This window comes from Myxine glutinosa, chromosome 6 (genome assembly GCF_964187855.1).
Source record: "Myxine glutinosa chromosome 6, kmMyxGlut1.1, whole genome shotgun sequence".
In the NCBI taxonomy this organism is placed as follows: Eukaryota; Metazoa; Chordata; class Myxini; order Myxiniformes; family Myxinidae; genus Myxine; species Myxine glutinosa.
The window spans coordinates 156,089,602-156,110,843 of record NC_136266.1 but is presented as its reverse complement, the minus strand read 5'-3'; the positions used below and the strand labels follow the sequence as shown (position 1 = coordinate 156,110,843).

Sequence of the window (21,242 nt, the reverse complement as noted above, 5' to 3'; positions counted from 1 at the left end):
GCTCAAGTTTAATGGACATTTGGTAGGGATAGTTAATATTGTTTTGCAAATTGGATTGGCAAATTGGATTGGCAAATTTGATGGGCAAATTTGATTGGCAAAATTGGAAATTGATGGCAAAAGGTATATGGTGTAGAGGGATGGTAAATCCACCATTCCTCAAATCATAACCAGGGCACATGAGCATTAGTTTATGGGGTGGCTGTGCAAACTAGCCCGGGAGGGTTAGGATAAAATGATAGGGATTTAGAAATGACAATAGGTAACATGAGAGTTAAGTAGCGACATGTACCTGTAGTAGGGGACGTAGGTAGATTAGCTGGTTGATAACGACGGGGGGAGTGCTTAGTATAAGGGAAGACGGGGAGCACGAGTTTCAGAAGGTAGTAGTCAGATTAGATGATGCAGTGTATGATTGAGTAATTGTGAAAGTGTGTGATTGGCATTGTATTGAAGTGAATGGTCCTGGGAGGAAAGGAGTGTGCAGGTGGCACCAGGTGTGTGGGCACAGGTGTGCAAATACAGGTGAGAATGGTTGTGGGGAATAAATGGTCTGGAATGAATGGAGTATAGAATGGATGGTGTGGAGTGAGAGTGTGGAAAATGTGGAGTGGGAGTGCATGGTGCGAAGGTGTGAATGGGGGAAAGGTGGACCCCCTTCACGAGTACCCGGGGAGGGTAGTTTAAGAGCAGGTAGAGGGTATAGGTAAATTATGGTGGATATTGATGTCTGTGGTGTGTGTGTAGAATAGTGTTTGGATGGGTGCATTAGTAGAGTAAATTGGCTGGGCGTGTGGCCTGTTCGTGTGTATGGTTGAATGGGCACTCCGCCACTGCTAGTCTGTCGGCCAGGTGAGACCGCAGGTAGGCTCTGGGAGCCAGTAGTGTTCAGTGGGGCCCGAGGATCCAGGGACGGACCCGGGTAGCCCGACGCCAGAGAGGGCGGTAGTGGGTAGAGAGCCAGAGGGCCTTCCCCAAGATAGGTTAGGGTAAGGAGCAGGTAAGCTCGGGAGGCAACTACGGTGGCGGAGGTGTGCAGGTGAGCAGGCCTGCTGGGAGCGCCACATGACCCAGCCCTGAAATTGTGCGAGAGCATCGGGAGTTGAATCGGGGGAGTGAGACCCCAAATTGGTGAGCGCCACAGATGGTCAGTGGGAATTGGTTTTTAGAACTGCATAGAGTAAAGTGGCCAATGGTTTTGCAGGGAAAGACCCCGGGTAGTGTAAAGAATGGTAATGTCATTTAGAAGATAGGTAGAATGAAATCCCTTCGCACCATATGCAGCCACTCATCAAGGTGAGATAGACTCCACACCATGATGTTGTATTCGTAAATGTTTGGTTGGATTGGAAGACGCATCATGACGTAAGTGTGACATTGTGCTGTAATTCCATCTCTTCCTCCTTAGGAGGGATTGATGAGGAATTGGAATTGGGGGCAAATTTGGATTAGAGGGATTGGTAACCAATTTGGATTAGGGGAGATATGGGGAAGACGAGACAGTAGTGACGAATTTGTAAATGTGTAGAATTTTGTAAATACGGGGTAAGGGCAAGGGTAGGGTAGGTGACAGGGGGGGTGACGTACAGTAGGGACGAACTTTCTCTGCTCGCTCCCATGCGCACCTCACCTTGCATTACCTTGTATTAATGTGTACCCTTGCGACCTTGCCCCGATGCTTGCTGTGTCCTTCCTTCCCCACTCACGGCTTGTTGTTTTGGGTCCGGGGGGAGTGCGCAGGTAGCCGCAGTTGTGTGCCTGAGCCGCCGCTGCCAGCCTGCCTGGACCAGTACACCACCTTATGGACCGCACGACTTTCGGCACCACCATATGAACCACAGTTCTGTGGCTAAGCACCACACTTATGGACCCCATGTGTTGGGGCCTGGCCCCTCTGCTGAGACCGGCCATGGTGGCCAGAGAAAAGCTTGCTTGCAGACCACAGTGAGGTGGCCCCTATGCCATACAGGTGGACCACCCTTAGTTGGCCCCTGTTGGCCATAAATTTAAAAAATGGACGCATTGTGTGCCTTTTTATTATTACAAATAGGCCGCAAGCAAAGAAGAGTCAACATCAAGGAAGAAACATCAAGAAACATCGGCCAGCAGAGCAGGAGGAACAAGGTCATCAGTTTGTTTTTATTGTGATGACTGTGGTGCTTTATTGTATTTATTGGTGCTTTGGTACTCTTTTTGGTGAATTGTAATGCTCTTGCGCTTGGGGGTGCACATCAATTGTGCATCCCCAGGCATGTGGGTATGGTGTATCGGTACAGTGCAGTGCATGCTCCTTCCTCTTTCAAAACATATTTTTGTCTCCCAAAAGACAGGTCCTGGGTTTGCAGTGTACATAATTAGTGTCTTGTAAATAATGCTCCCCACCGGCTTTATGTGTAGTTTGGAAATAATTCCATGATTCGGTTATCCTGTGGGCGTGAATCTGTTAGGTAGGATGCAACGTAGCAGGCGGGACATACTTAGTTGTTTTAAAACTGTCGCACTCAAGGGTAAGGTTAATAGTAGAGGGTTACTACACCTGAGTGTCACATTAAGTAAAGTTATTTCGGGCCGGGACGGCCCTGGAGGAGAGACGGTGCTGTGTTACTGTTTTTAGAACGTTCACTTTGTAAATTTTGGTAAATGTTCCCTTATAAATAATCCCCTGTAAATATTCCCATTTTTGGTAAAGGTTAAAGATCGCACCCTAGTTAGTCCATGTACAACACGTAGAACACCATAGGACCTCTCTGTAGTTATCTCATTATTATGTGTTTTAGTTAAGGATCTGTTCCCAATAGTTGAATCTACGTTGCATTAATCAAATAAGATAGGCCCCTTCAATTATCCCCAATCATCTCCCTCTCTTCAAAGTGCAGTAGCGGTATGGCAGCGTTCGCTGCCCTTTGTCTTGGTTTGTTTGCTGGCCCCAAGCCGCCATTGAACACGCGGTAATCTGGAGGAAAAAGGGGAGGAGTGGGTTCGAGCGCCAGGAACGAGGCGTGGCCTGTCAATGTCTCCTCAAGAGGTGGAGCCAGCGAGCCCTCGCCGGCCAATCAGGGCCGAGGTGAGCCGACCAGTAGGCGTGTCCTAGGGGCCGGCGGCTGGATACAAGAACGCCCAATAAAAGCGGCTGGGAGGGACTGCTTCAAGAGATGAGTGCGAAGGTCCGAAATACGAGGTAGCAGATGAGAACACGACGAATCCTAAGGCAGGAGAGTGGGTCCGTTGACGACGACAATACCGCGATATATTCGCATTGTCCAACCGCGTGAAACCGATACGTGCAGCTGCCGCCGGGTTTCGCCTCAAGCCCGGAGCGTGGACCGGAGCGCGACCTGGAGCGGACCTCGAAGCTGTGCCATCTGCCCGGACCTTCCTGCCCTGCCATCTGCTTGGACCTTCTCCCCGTTTCCAGCCATTCCTTCCTGCCATTCCCTATTCGTGTAAGTCTGTTTGTTCTGTCTGGGCGTATGGTAATATATGACTGTTTTAAGGCTGCCCTGTGTATCTGCTTCTTCCTCTCCTTGTATATTCCCTTCTTTCGTTTCCTCTTGTAGATAGTAAATAAACCTGTGTTATTTCTTACCCTTTTGGTTTCTTCTTTCCCCGATCGCTTTTGTCCCTTCCCAATTGAGTACCTGTGGCACGATTCGGCCAACGCTCGGAATCGGGTTTAGTCTCTTGTTAACGGCCCGAGTCGCAGCTTGCTTCGCTCGGCGCATCCATTTACGCTGCGGCCCGGGTGGGAGTATCTCCTTGCTTATGGCCGGTGGTGGTAATTAGGTAGTAGGACGGATTGGGCTTACAACCCTACTCACCACCGAACAGAAGTGACGTCATACTTCCAGGACCAGCGGACGGCCAGCTTAACAGGACAAGGGGATTAACCTCCCCCCCTTGCTAACGGGAGTGCCGTCCCCCGGATCCGTAACAATATTATACTTCGAGGGCATGGCTACCTCATTCGGGTTGGGTATTTCCTCTGCTGATACCTTTTTTTTTGGAAACTGAGTTGTCTTGTGGAGGAGCAAGGACATAGAACAGACCAAGATATAGCTAAACAAAAAAATATCCCCCCATAGTGGGCTGATGGTCATCTCTCGAAGTTGTAGTTCAGATCTCTGCTGATTTGAACCCCTCCTCCCCGCCCCCTGTGATTCCTCCTGATATGAAATCGAAAAATCTAAGACCGAGTGATCCTGTGGATCATCGAGTAGTAGGGCTGTATCAGGGTCTCAGGGTAATCAGTTGGTAAAAAGGGACGATTAGGGAGCCAAAGTTTCAGGGGGTCTACCGCTTCCCCCCCCCCCCACCCCTCCCTCCCCACCAGGAACCCCAATGATTGAAGTCAAAAAATTGAAGCCTGAGCGATTGTGCGGACCATCAAGTCGAAAGGCTGTATCAGGTGTCAGAGCAATTGGTTGGTATAAATAAGTATAAGGGACGATTCGGGATCCAAAGTTTTGGGGTTAACCCCCCATCGAACCTCCCATGGTCTGAAAAAAAAAAAAATGGAAGCCAGAGCGATTGTGCGTGCTACTATCATGTATTCATGTGTCACATTTCAGAACAATCAGCCAGGTGACAATGGAGGAGTGGCAAAAATAGCAAAAAGTTAGCGGACGGACGGACAGACATCAAGACACATTTTATAAGTTCATCTCTTTGAGAATCAAGGTGAGGTGACCTAAAAAACAGTAGAAATAGGGATGAGGATACAGCAACAGGATATATATATATAACAAAATATTCAAAATACAGGATGCTTCAAAAGAAACAGTGCAGTGGAAACCTAATACCACTTTTTCAAAAAGACAACTTTTTCAGAGGAAAGTATTTCTTGTCAAATATGGGTAACTCACGTATGAAAAGTATGGGTAACTCACGGCTAGCTTGGCAAGTGGCGCTCATATGTTCATCGCTCACGGTTTGCCTGTTGATAAGGAACGGCTGGCTTGGCAAGCACTAGCTAGCTGCTTAGTAACTAAACATACACTGGGTTTCCTCCTTTCCACTTCAGTATTAAACAGCAGGAGCGACCGTTTCAAAAGGTAATCAAACTTGTTTGTGGATTATAATATTTTTTACTTCTTGTAGGGATCGTTGCTCCCACCAAAACGCCATGATAAGCTGTTTAGACACGTTAACACGACGTTTATTCAAGGAGGGAAAACCCCTTGGGGAGATGGGACATTATTACCCTCGCCAGATGTCCGCATTTGTCTGTCTGTCTGTCTGTTTGTCCGCACAGAATAAATATGATTTTTTCTGCAACTGTTGGTCAGATTGACAGGAAATTTTCACCAAAGGTGCGTCTCCCTCCTCCTGTACAATTTTAATGATAATTATGACGTCATAGGTCACATGGTATGAGCGCCATCTTGGAAAAAAACAAAAAACGTTGCACCTCTCTATATCCGAAACCGTTGTGTAGAAAGAATTGAGGCATTGCTCATTGTCAAGTACTCCCCATAGGGAGTAACATATATTCATGGTGATGTCATCTGTGCCTCCATTATGACGTCATAATTCAACAAGTACAAAACTTCATCCAACCAGGATGAAATTTCTTGAGTATCATCGAGGGATAAATTGGCGGGTGGGGGAGGGGGTGGGGGAAATTATGACGGCATCAGTCATGTCGTTCGACAGCCATATTGGATTGAACATAAATGTACATCGTCAATAAACCTCACAAACATAGCAGCTAATAAACACCCTGCAAAATACACCACACAAACACGTCCTGGTGATGCTCTGCAATCTCTGATTGCTCTTTCGTGTTAGTATTAATATTGTTTTCTAATAACATTAATATTATGTATTTATATTCAATGTTGTTGTTACTTTTGTCATTAGAAGCGGCATGTGAAAAAAAAGCCACAATAAAGCTATCTTAACACAGATATACACCTCAACACACAACCCCTTTTGCAGGGAAATCCCCTTGTGGTGGGTGGAAGTGAAATCGGTATAACCTCCATCGTGTTACCCTTTCTCCCTGTCAAGTTTGGTTGAGATTGGATAAGTAACGACCGAATGTATTGCGGTCAAAAATCGTCAGACAGACAGACAGACTCCCTCCTCCTGTTTTTGGCCAACAAACTGTGTATTTTAGTATGATAATAAATTCAGTGCTCTTGTTTGTTTTTTTTGCATCTTCCAGCAATCATTTGATTCACTTCCTCATCAACAAATGCAGTGCACCAGGGCCTTCTGTAAATGCCTCTGTAAAGAGTAGTGGAAATATAAGCTCACCTTTTGGCGACATAGCTTTATGACTTCGTTGTGCATACTGGCAAGGATTGTTATCTCTTCTCGTTCAAACTCCTTAATCATCTCAATCACCTGTCAAAATGAAAAGGGCAAGGTTAATATCAATCATTGCCAGGCTTAAAAAGCAAACTAGATACATATTGTTACGTTTGTGGGGGTAGCAATGGAATACCTTAGTCCATGTAGGATTGGATAGGGTAGTGTGCTCCAACTGTCGCGAAGAAGAAAAATTTTCAGAGGAAAGTATAGGGTAGTGTCCTGAATTTTCAGAAGTATAGGGTACTAGGATAGTGTCCTGTAACTAAGTAGGCCGGGATGTCGTGTAAGTGTATATTTGTCTTCATGAGAGGGGTGGAGCTATGCTAATTAGTTAGGGTATAAAGGTAACTTTCCCTGTTTGTAGTCTCCTCTGTATTTTTCCCTTCGTTCCTTATGACACACACACCACAGCCATGCGATCAGCACCTAAAATAAACCACACGATTGCCGACCGGATCCGAACATTACTAGGACACCACCCAACTCAAATCTTCTCGATGGGCAGCAAGAAAGGTCGTGAGGCCACGCCCTGAAGAGCGATTGGCTGGAGCGATGCGATGGCGTGGCACGATTGGAGCATGTGCGACATCATCATAGAACGTTCTAGCGCCAGAAACAAACAGGCAGAGCATTGACATTTTCGCTCTCTCGGTTCCTGGTGTTTGTGGAAAGCAGACTCTTTTGCAATATCTCTCTCGGTTCCTGGTGTTCGTGGAAGGCGGATGCTTTTTCATTGTCTCTCTTGGTCCGGGCTATTGGTCGAAAGCAGTCTGCATTATCTCTCTTAGTTCCAACATTTATTACGAACAGTACATTTCGCATTCCTTCTCTCTGATCCCGGGTTCGTGGCAGGCAGTCACAGCTTATTATTTGCTCTCTTGTTCTGGTCGCATTTTCGCTCTCCCTGTTCTGGGCTGCGGGAAAGGCAGATGCATCCTTCTGTTGTCTCTCCTTGGTGCTGGCTTCGTGACGGCTGCGCTTGGTGCCATGTGCGCCTGAGAGGAATATCGGGGCTCGGTGCAGCCGAGTGGAAAGGACGAGGGAGAGCCTGGCCTGTCCGCCTCACGTCGGCGGCTGGTAGTGAACGACTTTGTGCCAACGCATGTGTTCCTGCGTAGGAACGCGGGACCTGTGATGACCCCGGACGGTCACGGATGCCGGAGCTGAGTATAAGGCAAACGCACCACACTATATTTTGTTACTTTCGTTATTTTAATCATCCCCTTGTGTTGTATATGAGTCCGTATTGGGGCACCTTAATTTAGAAATTAGTTTTACCGTACAGTTCTGTTATCCTGGCATTTATTTTTATTAAACCCGTTATTTGTTGACTTTCAATTCTTTGTCTTGTCCGTTTATTTGTTTGTGGGAATCGGAAAACCCTCGTCGCGTCCGTCCGTACAGGTAAGGACCTCGCTGCCCTCCACTACCCCCGCGCATGTCACTACCGCCATAGTTGTGTATACACCTCGGAGGTAAAGCACGGTTGGCCATCGGTCACTCTGCGGTGTTCACTACAGGGTAGACACGCGACAATATCAATTGGTGTGCTGTTGGTGAAGGTCTTACCTTTTCAATGAGATCCTCATTGTTCTCTTTGATCTCGATGTTCATAAGCACATCTGGAAATCTTTCAAACACTGTTCGTAGTGTAGGAATATGCCGATCTTTCCCTGTGCTTTCTCTTCCTGCGGTTTGTAATAAGAATAAGGATATAATATATGCAAACATAATTGTAGCATTGCACAACCTGTGATTGAAGGTGTGGGTGCTCCTTCTTGTTTGGGTAAGCAATCACACTAAAGAAGCTGTGATCTAACACTCACGGAGGAGAAGACGTCAGTGCACTTTATAAAAGTTATAAGGATCTCAATAGGCAAAGGACAAAAAACCCCACAATATATGGTATTGAATAGGATCCGAGCCTCATGAGCCAAAGGCTCAAATTGCATCACCAAACAGAATTGTTACCCCACTCACGTGAAGCGAAAAGCGGGTATAAGCAATAGGTTCACTTATTTCTGTCTGTCTGTCTTTCCGTCCGTAAACGTCAGTTTATTATTGAGGAATAACTTGAATTCATTTGAATGGTAAATTTTGAGCATGAATCTGAAAACAAACCTGTAGTCTAGCGGTACTTTGGCAGGACTACCAAACAAGGTCCCGACTACCGAGCTAAGACAACAACGTTTGCCCAACGTTGGGCCAACACAAAATCCCAACATCTGACCGATGTCTGTCTAACGTCGGTCCAACGTTGGGCCAGCGCTCCCTTCTAACGTCGACCCACCGTTGGCTCGCCGGAACAAAAGTAAGTTGGTCCAACGTTGTTTTTTGATGTTGGCCAAACAATGGGGCTGACATTGGCCCAACGTTGTTGTGTTAGCTGTGTACAAATGTACTTGCTGTCATCGTCTAATGCACAGACAAACGGCACTGCAATTCAACATCAGTAAGTACAGCAAAGCACCTTGTAGCCTAATCTTATTGACATTAACTTGCAGGTGCCCCCTTGTACAGATCAACACCGATTGGCTGGATGATGCTGCACAAGATGACCCTGTTCTCTGGGAACCATTGTCATCAGAGCGCTGCAGTCCAGCAGAGCTACAAACAAGCAGTGAACAACTATCGGTGATGCCTCTTTGTAGTGATCGAACCCCCCAACACTATTGGGGGCCAAATCTTCCCCATTCTTTCCTGCTGTCCGGATTTGGCATGGCAGCAAGGTCACGGTCAGAGTGCCGATCGGTCCCCATGGACTGGTCCTTTCCCTCTTCTTTCTCTTTCTCTTTCTCTTTCTCTTTCTCTTTCTCTTTCTCTTTCTCTCTCTCTCTCTCTCTCTCTCTCTCTCTCTCTCTCTCTCTCTCTCTCTCTTCTTTCTCTCTAACTCTGTCGTGGCCTTGACTTCATGAAGGCGGGCAATACCTACTTATTGTTACGGATTCGTCACTTCCGTTGTTGTGGTTTTCATCCATGGTAAGCATTTTTGGTTCCATGTACTATTATTGTTATCGTTTAAGTGAAATGGAGAGAACTGTTTTCAAAAGGTAAAAAATTAGTGTTTTAAAAGAAACCGGAAACCGGATCGGGGGAACCGGAAGAAGAAGAGGAGGAAGAAAAAAAAGGCGGAGCAAGTGAGGTCGGGAATAAAAGCCGAGCTGCTTTGAGGTCTCGAGGAGACACTGGCGAACGGGGGTCACGAGCGAACTTTGGGTTTCCTGGGAAAGGGATTCCTGTGACAGAGTGGTTATCGCTGTGACAGATAAACCTGCGTGTCGGGTTTTGCGGTTGATTCCGAAGAGAATCGTTGGAGAGCAGGTACATCTCCAGTACGGGCCCACCCGCCATTTCGCCTCGCTCCTGCCATTTTGCATTGCTCCAGCCTTTTCACCTCGCTCCAGCCATTTCACCACACCAAGCCGTTAGCCTGGTTTGCGAGTGTAACATGGATTTCGATTGGGAAATTGTGGTTCTCCGTTTGGGAGCCGCTGAACGTTCATACCCAAAGGTGTGATTTCCCAGTCGCCTTTTGGGTGCACCTTTGCGCCTCTTTGGCAGCGTTGACTGTCGGCCGACTTGGATTCTGGTCTCGATTCGACATTTTTCTTGCGATCACTGGAGCGTGGATCGACTTTGGCTTGGTGCCGGGACAGTAACTTTGGGAATGTTCTTTTCGCTCACTTGGAGTGCAGTGAGTTATTGAATAAGAAACTGATGGTACCATCATAGGAATTATATGGTATTTTTGTGGTGCAATTGAAACATATTGTACTTGTGCTGTTATACTTGTGTGACCTTAATACAATACTTGTTTTTGGTAACAATTGGTTGGTGTGGTTTCACCATTGGTCATTGACACATTATAACACATCTTTCTGCCGTGACTCCTTTCGGGGCTCGGAGGTACACCGTGACCGGGGTTTGGGGAGGAGCACGTAACATTATATAAACCCAGTGTGTATGTACATGTACATATTAATTAAATTATAGTTTGTGTTAAATTGAATATTCACATGCATTCTCACTTGCACTGGACAAAGATTCCTCAAAGCCAAAACTGCTCAACCAGATGTAGGCCTATGCCAGGGAGTGGAGATGAAAAAAGTGTGGTCGTTGTTTGGTAAAAATAATCGAGAGTGAGTGGAGTTGATGGCGTGCCAATCGCAAACCCCCAAGCTTCCCACCTGAAGCTAAGTTGAAAGATGGTAAAAATAATTCCACCAGGAATGAAACCATTTCAGTCACGACCCAATCAAAATTGCTCAGGTTCATGTCCTCAAAAGGATTCTCACAACTGTTCAAAGGACCAACCACAGACTCTGGTTCTCTGCTGGATCACATCTCCATCAACAACTTAAGCACCAACCCCTTTGTTGATGTTGTGGATGTCTACCGCTCAGACCATGATGCTACCATTGCATCTCTACCTGTATAAGCTACCTTGCCTCTGGTTCAGTCTCTTTTTTTTTTTTTTAATAGTTATTACGATTAGTTTTGATTAATCTTGTGTAACCATGGCAGGTTGGTGGTCTTTCTGTCTTCTACCGACTCCTCTCCGGCCTAGCTCCCCCCCAGCTAATGCCCTGTCTGGGCTCTGTCACCCAAATATTCCTACAGGTCGCACAAGATCTGCCTGCAACCTTCTTCTGGTGAAACTGCCAAAATCAAGACTCTCTACTCACCTTCACTCTTTCATTCCTCTTTTCTTCCGCCTCTGGAACAAACTCACTCACTCTCTTCAATCCCACTCATCCCTCCAGGTCTTTAAAACAGCTGTTCACCACCATCTCTTATCTTCCCCCATCCAAAACCTTGATCGTTTCTCCCCCTGTTAATTCACCCCAGATCCACTTTTATGAAATACCAACTTCCTTCCTGGAAGTCCCAGCAGTGTCCATGTGTTTTTTTTTACCTCTCCCACACCCCACCCCCCTTCCCATGCCTGTTCCCCCCAAGCCCTCTCCCTCCCACAGATCTCCCGATGTCCCTGGTCTCAAATGTTGAACTTGTGTGCGTCCCCCTCTCTCCCCATCTTGTCTCCCGCTCCCTTTATTTCGTCTTATGTGTCCGTTTGTTTTTTTTGTCATTAATGTTAGCGCTTGCATGAGCCTCGATCTTGCATACAAATTTTTTTTTTTATTATTTTGTGGTGTGGTGGGTTCGTGTGTGGTATAAGTCCAACGTCTCCTCAGCATGGTAACCGGGTGAACGGCGGCGGTGTATCATCACATGCCGGCTAACGGGGCGATGGCATCATTGTACTCAATGATGTTACCCAGGCCCAGAGTCCCAGCTAATGTCATCTGAATGCTCCATCGAGTGCTCATGGAGCTCATGAACCTTGCCAACACAGCCAGAGACCCTCGATGAGCTGTAACCGGAGCTGATTCGGGCATGGAATGCCAATCCCTAGGCTCAGATTTTAGATCCATATGTGAAAACATTCGCCACAACACAGCATTACGTGATCATACTAAAATACGCCATTTGTGTCTGTCTGTCTGATGAATTTTTGACGCCAATACATTCTGTCGTTACTCATCCAATCTCAACCAAACTTGACAGGATGACCAAGGGTTACATAATGAAGGTTGTAGTGCATTAATTTGCCCCCCCCCTCCTCCCCAAGGGGGTTTTCTCCCCCCGAGCGGGTTTTCCCCGCTATTGCCATCAATGGGGTTGCACGTTGAGGTGTATATAAATGTTAAATTAGCTTCATCGTGGTGTATTTCCAAAGAAGATTTATTGTGGCGTTTTTCCAAAGACGCTTTTAATAACAAAATTGATGATAGCCGGCGAAGCCGGTGTTGTGAGTAAACGCGTACGTATTATGTTGAAAACCAGATTATGCTGGATCCCTTCGCTTGAGCATTCCGAAGCTGTGACGCACCAAATCGCTCAATGGAGGCCGCCATCTTGCGGATGCGGAAGTATGCATAACAAATTGAAAAACGTTCAATAGGAGTTTGTTTCACCCATCTTTGTTTGATTCACAATCTTATGCACCTCCAATTTGTAATTAAAATACTTTAGGACCAACCTCGGCCCGCACAGGCCTGGTTATCTTCAACGAAAATCGTCACCAAACACCGGAACCAATGAGATGCGAGCATTTGAAAAAATATTTCAGAAACCAAATCACTCAATGGAGGCTGCCATCGTCCGGATGCGGAAGTTTGCATAAAAAAATTGAGAAAACGTTCAATAGGAGTTTGTTTCACCCGTCTTTGTTTGATTCACAATCTGATGCACCTCTAATGTGTAATTAAAATACTTTAAAACCAACCTCGTTATGTTCAACGAAAATAGTCACCAAACACCGGAACCAATGAGATTCGAGCATTTCAAAAATTCTTTCAAAAAAGCTTATTAAGCGTTTCGGACGCTGAAAACGGCGTCAAATATTCTAAAATTGACGAAGAATTATTTTTTAGAAATCTCGCAGCCGTAGGGGATAGTTTTTCACGGCCGGAAATATCCGAAGTTGAGACCGAATTCACCGAATTAATCACGAAGGAAATTTTATCAATTTTAATCTCATCCAGAATGCAAATGGTGTCATTTTGAACTAGGTACGGTACCTACTACACCTACCTACTACCAACTACCTAACCTACTGATGCCATAGTGATGGGTAAAATAGTGGCCAGAGGCTTTCGCTTCGCCGGCTCATTGCAGCTTTGCAGTCGGGTACTAGTAATCGCATATTGTTAATGTTATTCCAAAACAATATTATTACTAATAATGTCCTTCTTCCCCAAGGCGTTTTTCCTGCAGTGACAACATGTATAAATAGGTTATAGTTATAAATGGCGTTTCTGTGGGAGCAACGGCTTCTACCGGAAGTAAAAATACTATACACCACAAACACGTATGCGTAGCTTTTTAAACAGTCACTAATGCTCTTTCTAAACACTAAATTTGACTAAATGAAGAAATTTGGAGGAATCCCGTGAAGTAAGGTTTACTTACAAAACTGATCAAAGATCTACTGTGTCTATATAACCCACAAATGTTGGGTTAATAACATGACCCTTTCATGTCGCTACCGTGGCATTTTTCGGAGCGAACTTTTGAAACTCACTTCTGCTGTTTCATACGAAACTGAAAGGGAGAAGCTCGGGTTGTGCTCCTTTACCAAGCAGCTAGCTAGCGCTTGCCAAGCCGACCGTTCCTTAACGGTTTTGAATGGAGTGCTTGCTCAAATGCTTAAACCATTTGGCGATCTCTCCACAAGAAACTTGGGAAATGAACACACACCCAATGTTCTTGAGACCTGCCCATAGATCGACTGTAATCTATATACCCCAAAGAGGAATGACCCTTCCTGCCCCTCCCGAAATCTGCGGGTGTACTCGTTAGATCAAATGAGAGAGCTGCACTAAGTGTTAAATAAAGACATGGTTTTGCATTACTGACATTGTGGCACAAGTCCTATTTTGTAAATAATCAATTAGCCTTTGAGATCTCGCGAGATCACGGCGAGGTCACGTCTTTTCGAAGCTGTTCCATGCGCTCACGCTTTCGAAGCTAAGTAATTTTTCACAATTGTGTTTTTGTCGAGACTGTATCTATCTTTCGGTGTGTGTACCTATAGCGTGTCTTTAGGAAAATTTTCGGTGTTAATTTTTCGTACATGTATACACAATCGTCGGTTAATGCGTGTCGAGTATTCTGAGGCCTAGTACTCGTAGGCTTAGGCTACCGTCTCCGACCTTGTGGTTTTGTTTTCTCTCAGCGGTTCGTCGAATGCGCTGCAATTATTTTCGTTCTCTGTTTCGTCCCAGTCGTTCACCCCATACTTCCTTCTTTAATATCTCTACTCAAAAAAAAAAACCCCAAAAAATATTTCCTTCTCAGGTCTTATTCGTTTATTTGTTGTTCTTATTTGTTCGTTCGTTCTTCGTTCACGTTGTTCGTGATCACGCGATCACGTAGTTAGAAATGTTTAATCTCAACCCCTGAACAACTGTTTTCTGTCATATATTATAACACCTTTTTCTTCTTCTCTTACAAAAGGATGCTTTCGTCTTGCTCACCAAATCTATTCATTCCAAAAAAAAAAATTATACCATCTCTTACAGTTCCTCTTTTCTACATTCCCGAAACTCTCCAGCCCTCCACCCCTCCTTCAGCTTCCTCAAACGTATTTTTGACTCGGAAGGTCTCAAACTCATTTTGCAAAAAATGTTCGTTTCCCATGAATCGTACTTTTCAAAATCCAATCTCACCCCTCCCCTCCAAATCTTCCCCATCCCCCCTTCCCTCCAAAACTTCCCCATCCCCCCTGCCCTCCAAAACTTCCCCATCACCCCTCCCCTCCAAATCTACCCCCTTACCCCTCCCCTCCAAATCTTCCCCATCACCCATCTCTTTCAAATATTCCCCCTTGCCCCTCCCCTCCAAATCTTCCCCATCACCCATCCCTTTCAAATCTTCCCCCTTGCCCCTCCCCTCCAAATCTTCCCCATCACCCCTTCCCTCCAAAACTTCCCCATCACCCCTCCCCTCCAAAACTTCCCCATCACCCCTCCCCTCCAAATCTACCCCCTTGCCCCTCCCCTCCAAATCTTCCCCATCACCCATCCCTTTCAAATCTCCCCCCTTGCCCCTTCCCTCCCCTCCCTCCTAAACTCCCCCCCACACCCCTCCCCTCCGAGACTCTCCCTCGCTCCTCCCCTCCTAGACTCCCCTCTCACCCCTCCTCCTCAAAGCATCCTCCCTGCTTCTTCCCCCTTCCAACTTTCACCTTCATCTCCCCCAACCTTCTGCCTCGCTCTTCCCCGTCCTCAAATAACACCTCACTGTGCCTCACCCAATCTCCATCAAACCTTTTGTCCGCCCCATTCTTCCCTTTCTCCAAGCTATTCTGAAATCTCTGAAATCTCTGACACACCTTCAACAGCTCTCCCTACCTCTTCCTCCTCTTCCACATCTTACCCTACCCCTCCCCCCCCCCTGTTCTGTATCCGATGCTCCCCCTTCCTCTTCATTAACGGTATGGACCTCAAACATCCGGGGCCTTCGCTCAAACTTGACGGATCTCTCCATACAGGTTGCTTCTGACAAACCAGATGTGATCTGCTTAACAGAAACTTTCCTCCTTCATGATGTCTCTGATGCCTTGGTATCTCTCCCAGGTTACTCCCTCCTCCGGTATGATAGACCTGAGCCTCGTCCTGGAGGTGGGGTTGCTATCTTTATAAAAAAACTCTCTTCCTCACTCGCCCTCCACTGCCCTCTCTCCACCTCACCCCCAGGAATACCTTTGACTAGGGCTTCCCCTTCGCTCCCACCTTTTGTTCATATGTGTGTTGTACCGTCCACCAAACAGTGATGACTCCATCTACATCTCGCTGTCTGATAATATGGACCAACTTCTATCTACCCATCCCAACCCTCTCTTCCTCATACGTATGTGGTGATTTCAATTGTCACCATGCCAGTTGGCTGGGTGTGGGTACCACACTCACTAGCCATGGCTCTTCAGCAAAGGACTTCTGCGACTGACTGGGACTGACACAATCTGTCAATTTCCCGACCCGGATCTCAGTCAACGGAGCATCTTCTCTTCTGGACTTGGTTATGACTAACTTCCCTGAAAATGTCTGCTGCTCTTCTTCTGCTCCAATCGGCTCATCTGATCATGTGCTTGTTAAAGTGAACATCTCTCTGACCATTCTCAGAGAGCCTCCTCAGCGTCGCCGAGTCTGGCATTTCACTCAGGCCAACTGGCACGGTCTTCAAGCCGCCATCAATCATCTGGACTGGTCTCCCATCGCTACCGCCTCTGACATCAACTCATCCTGGGAATTCTTTCAAAGTAAATTGCTCTCTCTCATGCACAGATTTATCCCATCTCGTCTTCAGTTGTCATACCCTTCCTCCCGTCCATGGTACACGGAATCTTGTGGTGAGGCTGTTGCCCAGAAACAACTTGCTTTAGTCTCCTGGAAAGCAAATCCAATGGAAGGAAATCTCATTTCCTTTCACAAAGCCCGAAACAAGTGTGTGTCCACCCTCAGGAGAGCCAGGAAACAATATCTCACCGTTCTCAAGACCGAACTCTCTTATCTGTCTCCCTCTTCCAAATCCTGGTGGCGTCTGGTCAAATCTGTTTCTGGTGTTTGTTCCCCCTCCATCCCCTCCCTCACCTCAAACGGCTTAACGGCTGACTCCGCACGTGAAAAAGCTGAATGCCTCAACTCTGTGTTTGCCTCTAAATCTTGTGTCCCAAACCCATCCCTCTCTGTACCCACCATACCCAGTCGTACCCAGCTGCTCCTGGACTCTGTGTCCTTTCCTCCTGACAAGGTGGAAAAGTTTCTGTCAACCCTCGACTCTGATTCTGCAACTGGTCCTGACGGCATCAGCCCACGGGTCCTAAAATCATGTTCTTCCGCTCTTTCACTCCCTCTTTCTGTTCTCTTCACCCCCTCTTTTGCTCAAGGTCATCTGCCATCTGCTTGGAAATCAGCCAACATCACCGCTTTGCACAAAAAAGGTGCAAAAACAGATCCAAGCAACTACAGACCAATCAGCCTTCTCCCAATTATCAGCAAAGTCATGGAATCTATCATTGCTTCAGATATGAAATCTTTCCTCTTCTCCAATGGCTTGATCTCTGACCATCAATTTGGTTTCAGACCTGGTCACTCTACTCTGGACATGCTGCTTCTGCTTTCTCAACAATGGATGGAGGTCCTCAACGCCAAACAGGAAATTAGAGCTGTCTCCCTTGACATTTCACGTGCCTTCGATACGGTCTGGCACCCCGCTCTGCTCACCAAACGCTCCTCCTTTGGTATCCATGGAAATCTCCATGCGTGGCTGGCGGACTTCCTCTCTGGTCGTAGTCAACGTGTGGCCCTGAATGGGTTTCTCTCATCTCCTCTTCCTGTTCAGGCTGGAGTTCCCCAAGGTAGTGTTCTGGGCCCTGTGCTTTTTCTGGTCTTCATCAATGATCTCTCTGACTCTCTTGAAAATCCTCTCTATCTCTTTGCTGACGACTCTACTCTCTGTCGCTCCATTCCTCATCCCTCAGATCGGCAGTCTGCAGCCTCCTCACTCTCTGCAGACCTGGACAAAATCACAGACTGGGCAAACAAATGGAACATGTCTTTCAATCCTGACAAATCTCACACTCTTACGATGTCTCTCCGAAAAGACCGACTGGACAACCCTCCCATCCACTTTCTGAATAATCCTCTCCAAGAAGTTCTGTCACTCAATCTTTTGGGTCTCACTATCTGCCATGATCTTTCCTGGGAAACCACATTTCAAATCTGGCCTCCAAAGCCAGTCGCCGACTGGGCATCCTCCGTCGTGCGAAGTCCTTCCTTGGTACACCTGAGCTCCTCACCACTTACAAGGCTTTCATCCGCAGCTCTATGGAATACTGCTCTCCCCTCTGGTCTGGTGCACCTGCCTCACACCTAGCTCGTCTTCACGCTGTTGAAACCAAAGCCTTCAGAATCATTGGAATCTCCCGCGATGAAGCTAACTCCAAGGGCCTTTCACTCACTCACCGCAGGCAGGTTGGTGGTCTTTCCGTCTTCTACCGACTCCTCTCTGGCCTTGCCCCCCCAGCTCTCTCTGGGCTCTGTCCCCCAAATATTCCTACAGGTCGCACAAGATCTGCCTGCAACCCTCTTATGGTTAAACTGCCAAAATCAAGACTTTCTGCTCACCTTCACTCCTTCATTCCTCTTTTCTCCTGCCTCTGGAACAAACTCCCTCACTCTCTTCAATCCCACTCCACCCTCCAGGTCTTTAAAACAGCTGTTCACCACCATCTCTTATCCTCCCCCATCCAAAACCTTGATCTTTTCTACCCCCGCTAATTTCGGTCCCCTTGTGTTTTATACCTCTCCCCCCGCCCCCCCCCCCTTCCCACGCCTCCTCCCCCCAAGCCCTCTCCCTCCCACACTTCTCCCTGCTCTCAAATGTTGTGGTTGTGTGCTTCCCCTTCTCTCCCCATCTTGTCTTCCGCTCCCTCTTTTTATATATTTTGTTTGTCTGGTTGATTTGTTTGTGAAATAAATGTTAGCTCTTCCACAAGCCTCGATTCAGTATACAAAAAAAAAAAGAAAAAGCCTTAACTCTGTTATCTGTACCCACAAGCAATAGAGACTTGTGATTCAAGGTGTGATTTCCGTCTTCAGGGCATGGTGACATCTGGCCATATCATTTATACAGTCGCAAGCAAAGACCACATGACAACATGGGCAAGCTCTCAATGCTTGAGACATTGTGAAAAAAGCTGGCAGATTCTCTTGTGTAACCAGGGTTCCAACATCAGGGGAAATTAAGTGATATACATACTGTAACCAATCTGTTGTCCTTAGTTTTGCTGCCCAAGTGGATTTCAAAGAAAATCATGCCCAATCTGGAGTTTGTGTTTATTGTTAAAAAGAACAACATATGGGCCTGTTTGGCATTCCCATCTCACCACAGAGCTCCTGATGCTGAGGTCTCAGGTTGAAATGCCGGAGAGTATGTTGCTTTATTCCAATTTCTGCTAATTTCCTTGTAATTTATAGAAAAGGACACAAACATACTTGTCCTGAGGTGGTTCATTTACAATCTTCCATGAGTAATTGATTAAAATAACAGGACTGACCGCATTGTGGTCACAATCTGAAATACAATATATATATATATATACAGTCACATGAAAAAGTAAGTACACCCCATGTAAAGTTTTGACTTTTTCAACATATTTCAACATACAGCTATTTGATCTTCATTTCAACAATATTGATTGATAAAGGTGATATAATACAACAAATATCATGAAACATTTACATTTTGTAGTCCATTGTATAATTTAAATAAACATAAATGCAAATTTCGCATGTGGAAAAAGTAAGTACACCCGCACATTTATCACTACTTCAAATAACTAAAATTAGAATCAGATGCACCAGCTCAGGTGCAAATGATTAGAACATTGTTAGAGAGGATCTTGGAGGAACCTGTCTTATTTAAACCTCAGACATTTAGTTTGGTTTGCTCTTTGTTGTTGAAGTGTGCGGCGTCACCATGCCGAGATCAAAAGAGCTCTCTGAGGCCTTCAGGAAGAAGGTTATAGATGCCTACGAGTCTGGGAAGGGATTTAAAAAGATCTCCAAACAATTTGAAATCAATCATTCGACTGTCCGGAAGATCATCTACAAGTGGAGAAGATTCCAAACAACTGCCAACTTGTTCAGGCCAGGCCGCTGTGGAAATGTAACTCATTGGTTGGGACTGGTAACGGAGCAGGTAGTCGCAGGTGGTTCGTAAGAATTTCAGGAATGTATCTCAGAACATGGAACCTGGGAGTTCCTTTGTCCACCTTTATCACGGCCCCGGGCTAACACACATTCCCAAGCCTTCACTATTGTTTTGGACATCGGGATGCAAAGAGGGTGAAGGAACTCCCCAGCAGGGGGGCGAGCATGGATGACCTCGGAGCATTTAGCGGAGGGAGGATTAGCGCGGCGGTGCCCATATAAACGAGAAACATACTTTGAGTCAGGAGCACTTGTCACCAGAACCTCTGCCCAACGGAACGAACGAGTACGGAACGAGAAACAGCGCAAAGAGAGAGGACCGGCCAGGGAAGAAGAAGAACCAACGACTTGAATTAGCTATAATAGTCTTTATTGAATTGAAACAAGTGACTTAGTAATTATAATAAATCCTTACTTTGTAAAAACTGTCTCAGTCATTGGCGTCTTGTAGATTGTCCATTATTCCCGGACAACTTGGTGGCTACCGTACGTGGATGAAGTGGACATCGCCAAGGTAAGCATGGCTTCTTGTGGATTGTCCATTATGATATACGAACCTGTGTATAGTTATTTTGTATGTATATGGAGAAAGTGGTGTTTGGGCTTCTCCACGCACTATTGGTGCAGGAGAGCCCTCAGAAGGAAGATATAGATGAGACCTTTTGGCTCCGGTGATGTGCTCGCGACACAGAGATCCATTTGAGTTGGTCTAGGGTGCTGGGTAGTGGAACACAAAGAACCATTGCTGAGCTGGTACTCCCGGGTGCTGTGGCTACTACCCAAAGAACCATTTTTTTGTATGATTAAGATGTAACGATCTTAATGATCGTCCGAGGTAACGTCCTACAAAATGTCTGCTCGTTCTTTTTCCTTTGAGTCGTAATCCTGTTGAAATCTCATTACAAATGCGGAAGTTAGTACGCTGGTAGTGATCGAGGTCCGTTTTTATCAATTTAGGAATAGTGAATGAGCGGACAAAGTCACGGATGGAACATCGACAAACGATTATAGCTATTATTCGTGTTTTTTCTAGCGATTTCTGTTAATACGGGTTTTTGCACTGTGTAAATAAATGCGCCAGTTCGACTCTGGTTATTAGAAGCCTTACCATGTACTAAGAGCAAGATTGTGCCATGAGTGCACCATGGGACGATCTGCTTCCAAGTCGTGTAAGGCCGGTACACTCGTTTGCACTTACAAAAGTAATTTTGAGTTGCCCGCCCAAATGGTAGAGGACTCGCTTGGCGTGCGAGAAGACGGCGGGAAATGGAGATATATATTTTTTTTTTCTTCCAATTTGTGGTATCGCAACAAAACGGCTTATATCTTTGGAACGGCTAGTTTGATTTAGACAAATTAAACGGAATTGTGTAGGACGAAAGCCGTAGGTCCAAGGTAAGAAAGAAAAAAAAAAAAGGGTGGAGGGAAAAAAAAATTTCGCCAATTTTTTCCCGCCATTTTTATAACACCTAAAAATCATTCGATCAACATATAAATTAATGACAGACAACGCCATCTCATGCCGGTCCAGAATCATTTATGAAAGATGGCGATTGGATGAAAATTGCATACCGACGCCCCGAGGGTAAAAACCGAACATTGTCCCTCATCGTCCCTCACTTCCATGTCGGCTACCTATGCTCCCTC

At 46.1% G+C, this 21,242-nt stretch overlaps 1 protein-coding gene and 1 long non-coding RNA gene across 2 annotated transcripts in view; one reads left to right on the top strand and one right to left on the bottom strand.

The window, feature by feature from the left end:
• LOC137428940 (uncharacterized) overlaps window positions 1-8,873 on the top strand; it is an 80,449-nt gene extending 71,576 nt beyond the window's left edge. The window contains exon 3 of the long non-coding RNA XR_010984777.1: window positions 8,836-8,873. This is a non-coding gene — a long non-coding RNA (uncharacterized LOC137428940). The remainder of the gene's footprint in view (window positions 1-8,835) is intronic.
• LOC137428938 (lysophospholipase D GDPD1-like) overlaps window positions 1-21,242 on the bottom strand; it is an 88,081-nt gene that overhangs the window by 30,049 nt on the left and 36,790 nt on the right. The window contains exons 5-6 of the mRNA XM_068118824.2: window positions 7,885-8,003; window positions 6,259-6,348 (exon numbers count right to left, since the gene is read on the bottom strand). Of these exons, the coding sequence (XP_067974925.1) occupies window positions 6,259-6,348; window positions 7,885-8,003 (209 nt within the window). The remainder of the gene's footprint in view (window positions 1-6,258; window positions 6,349-7,884; window positions 8,004-21,242) is intronic.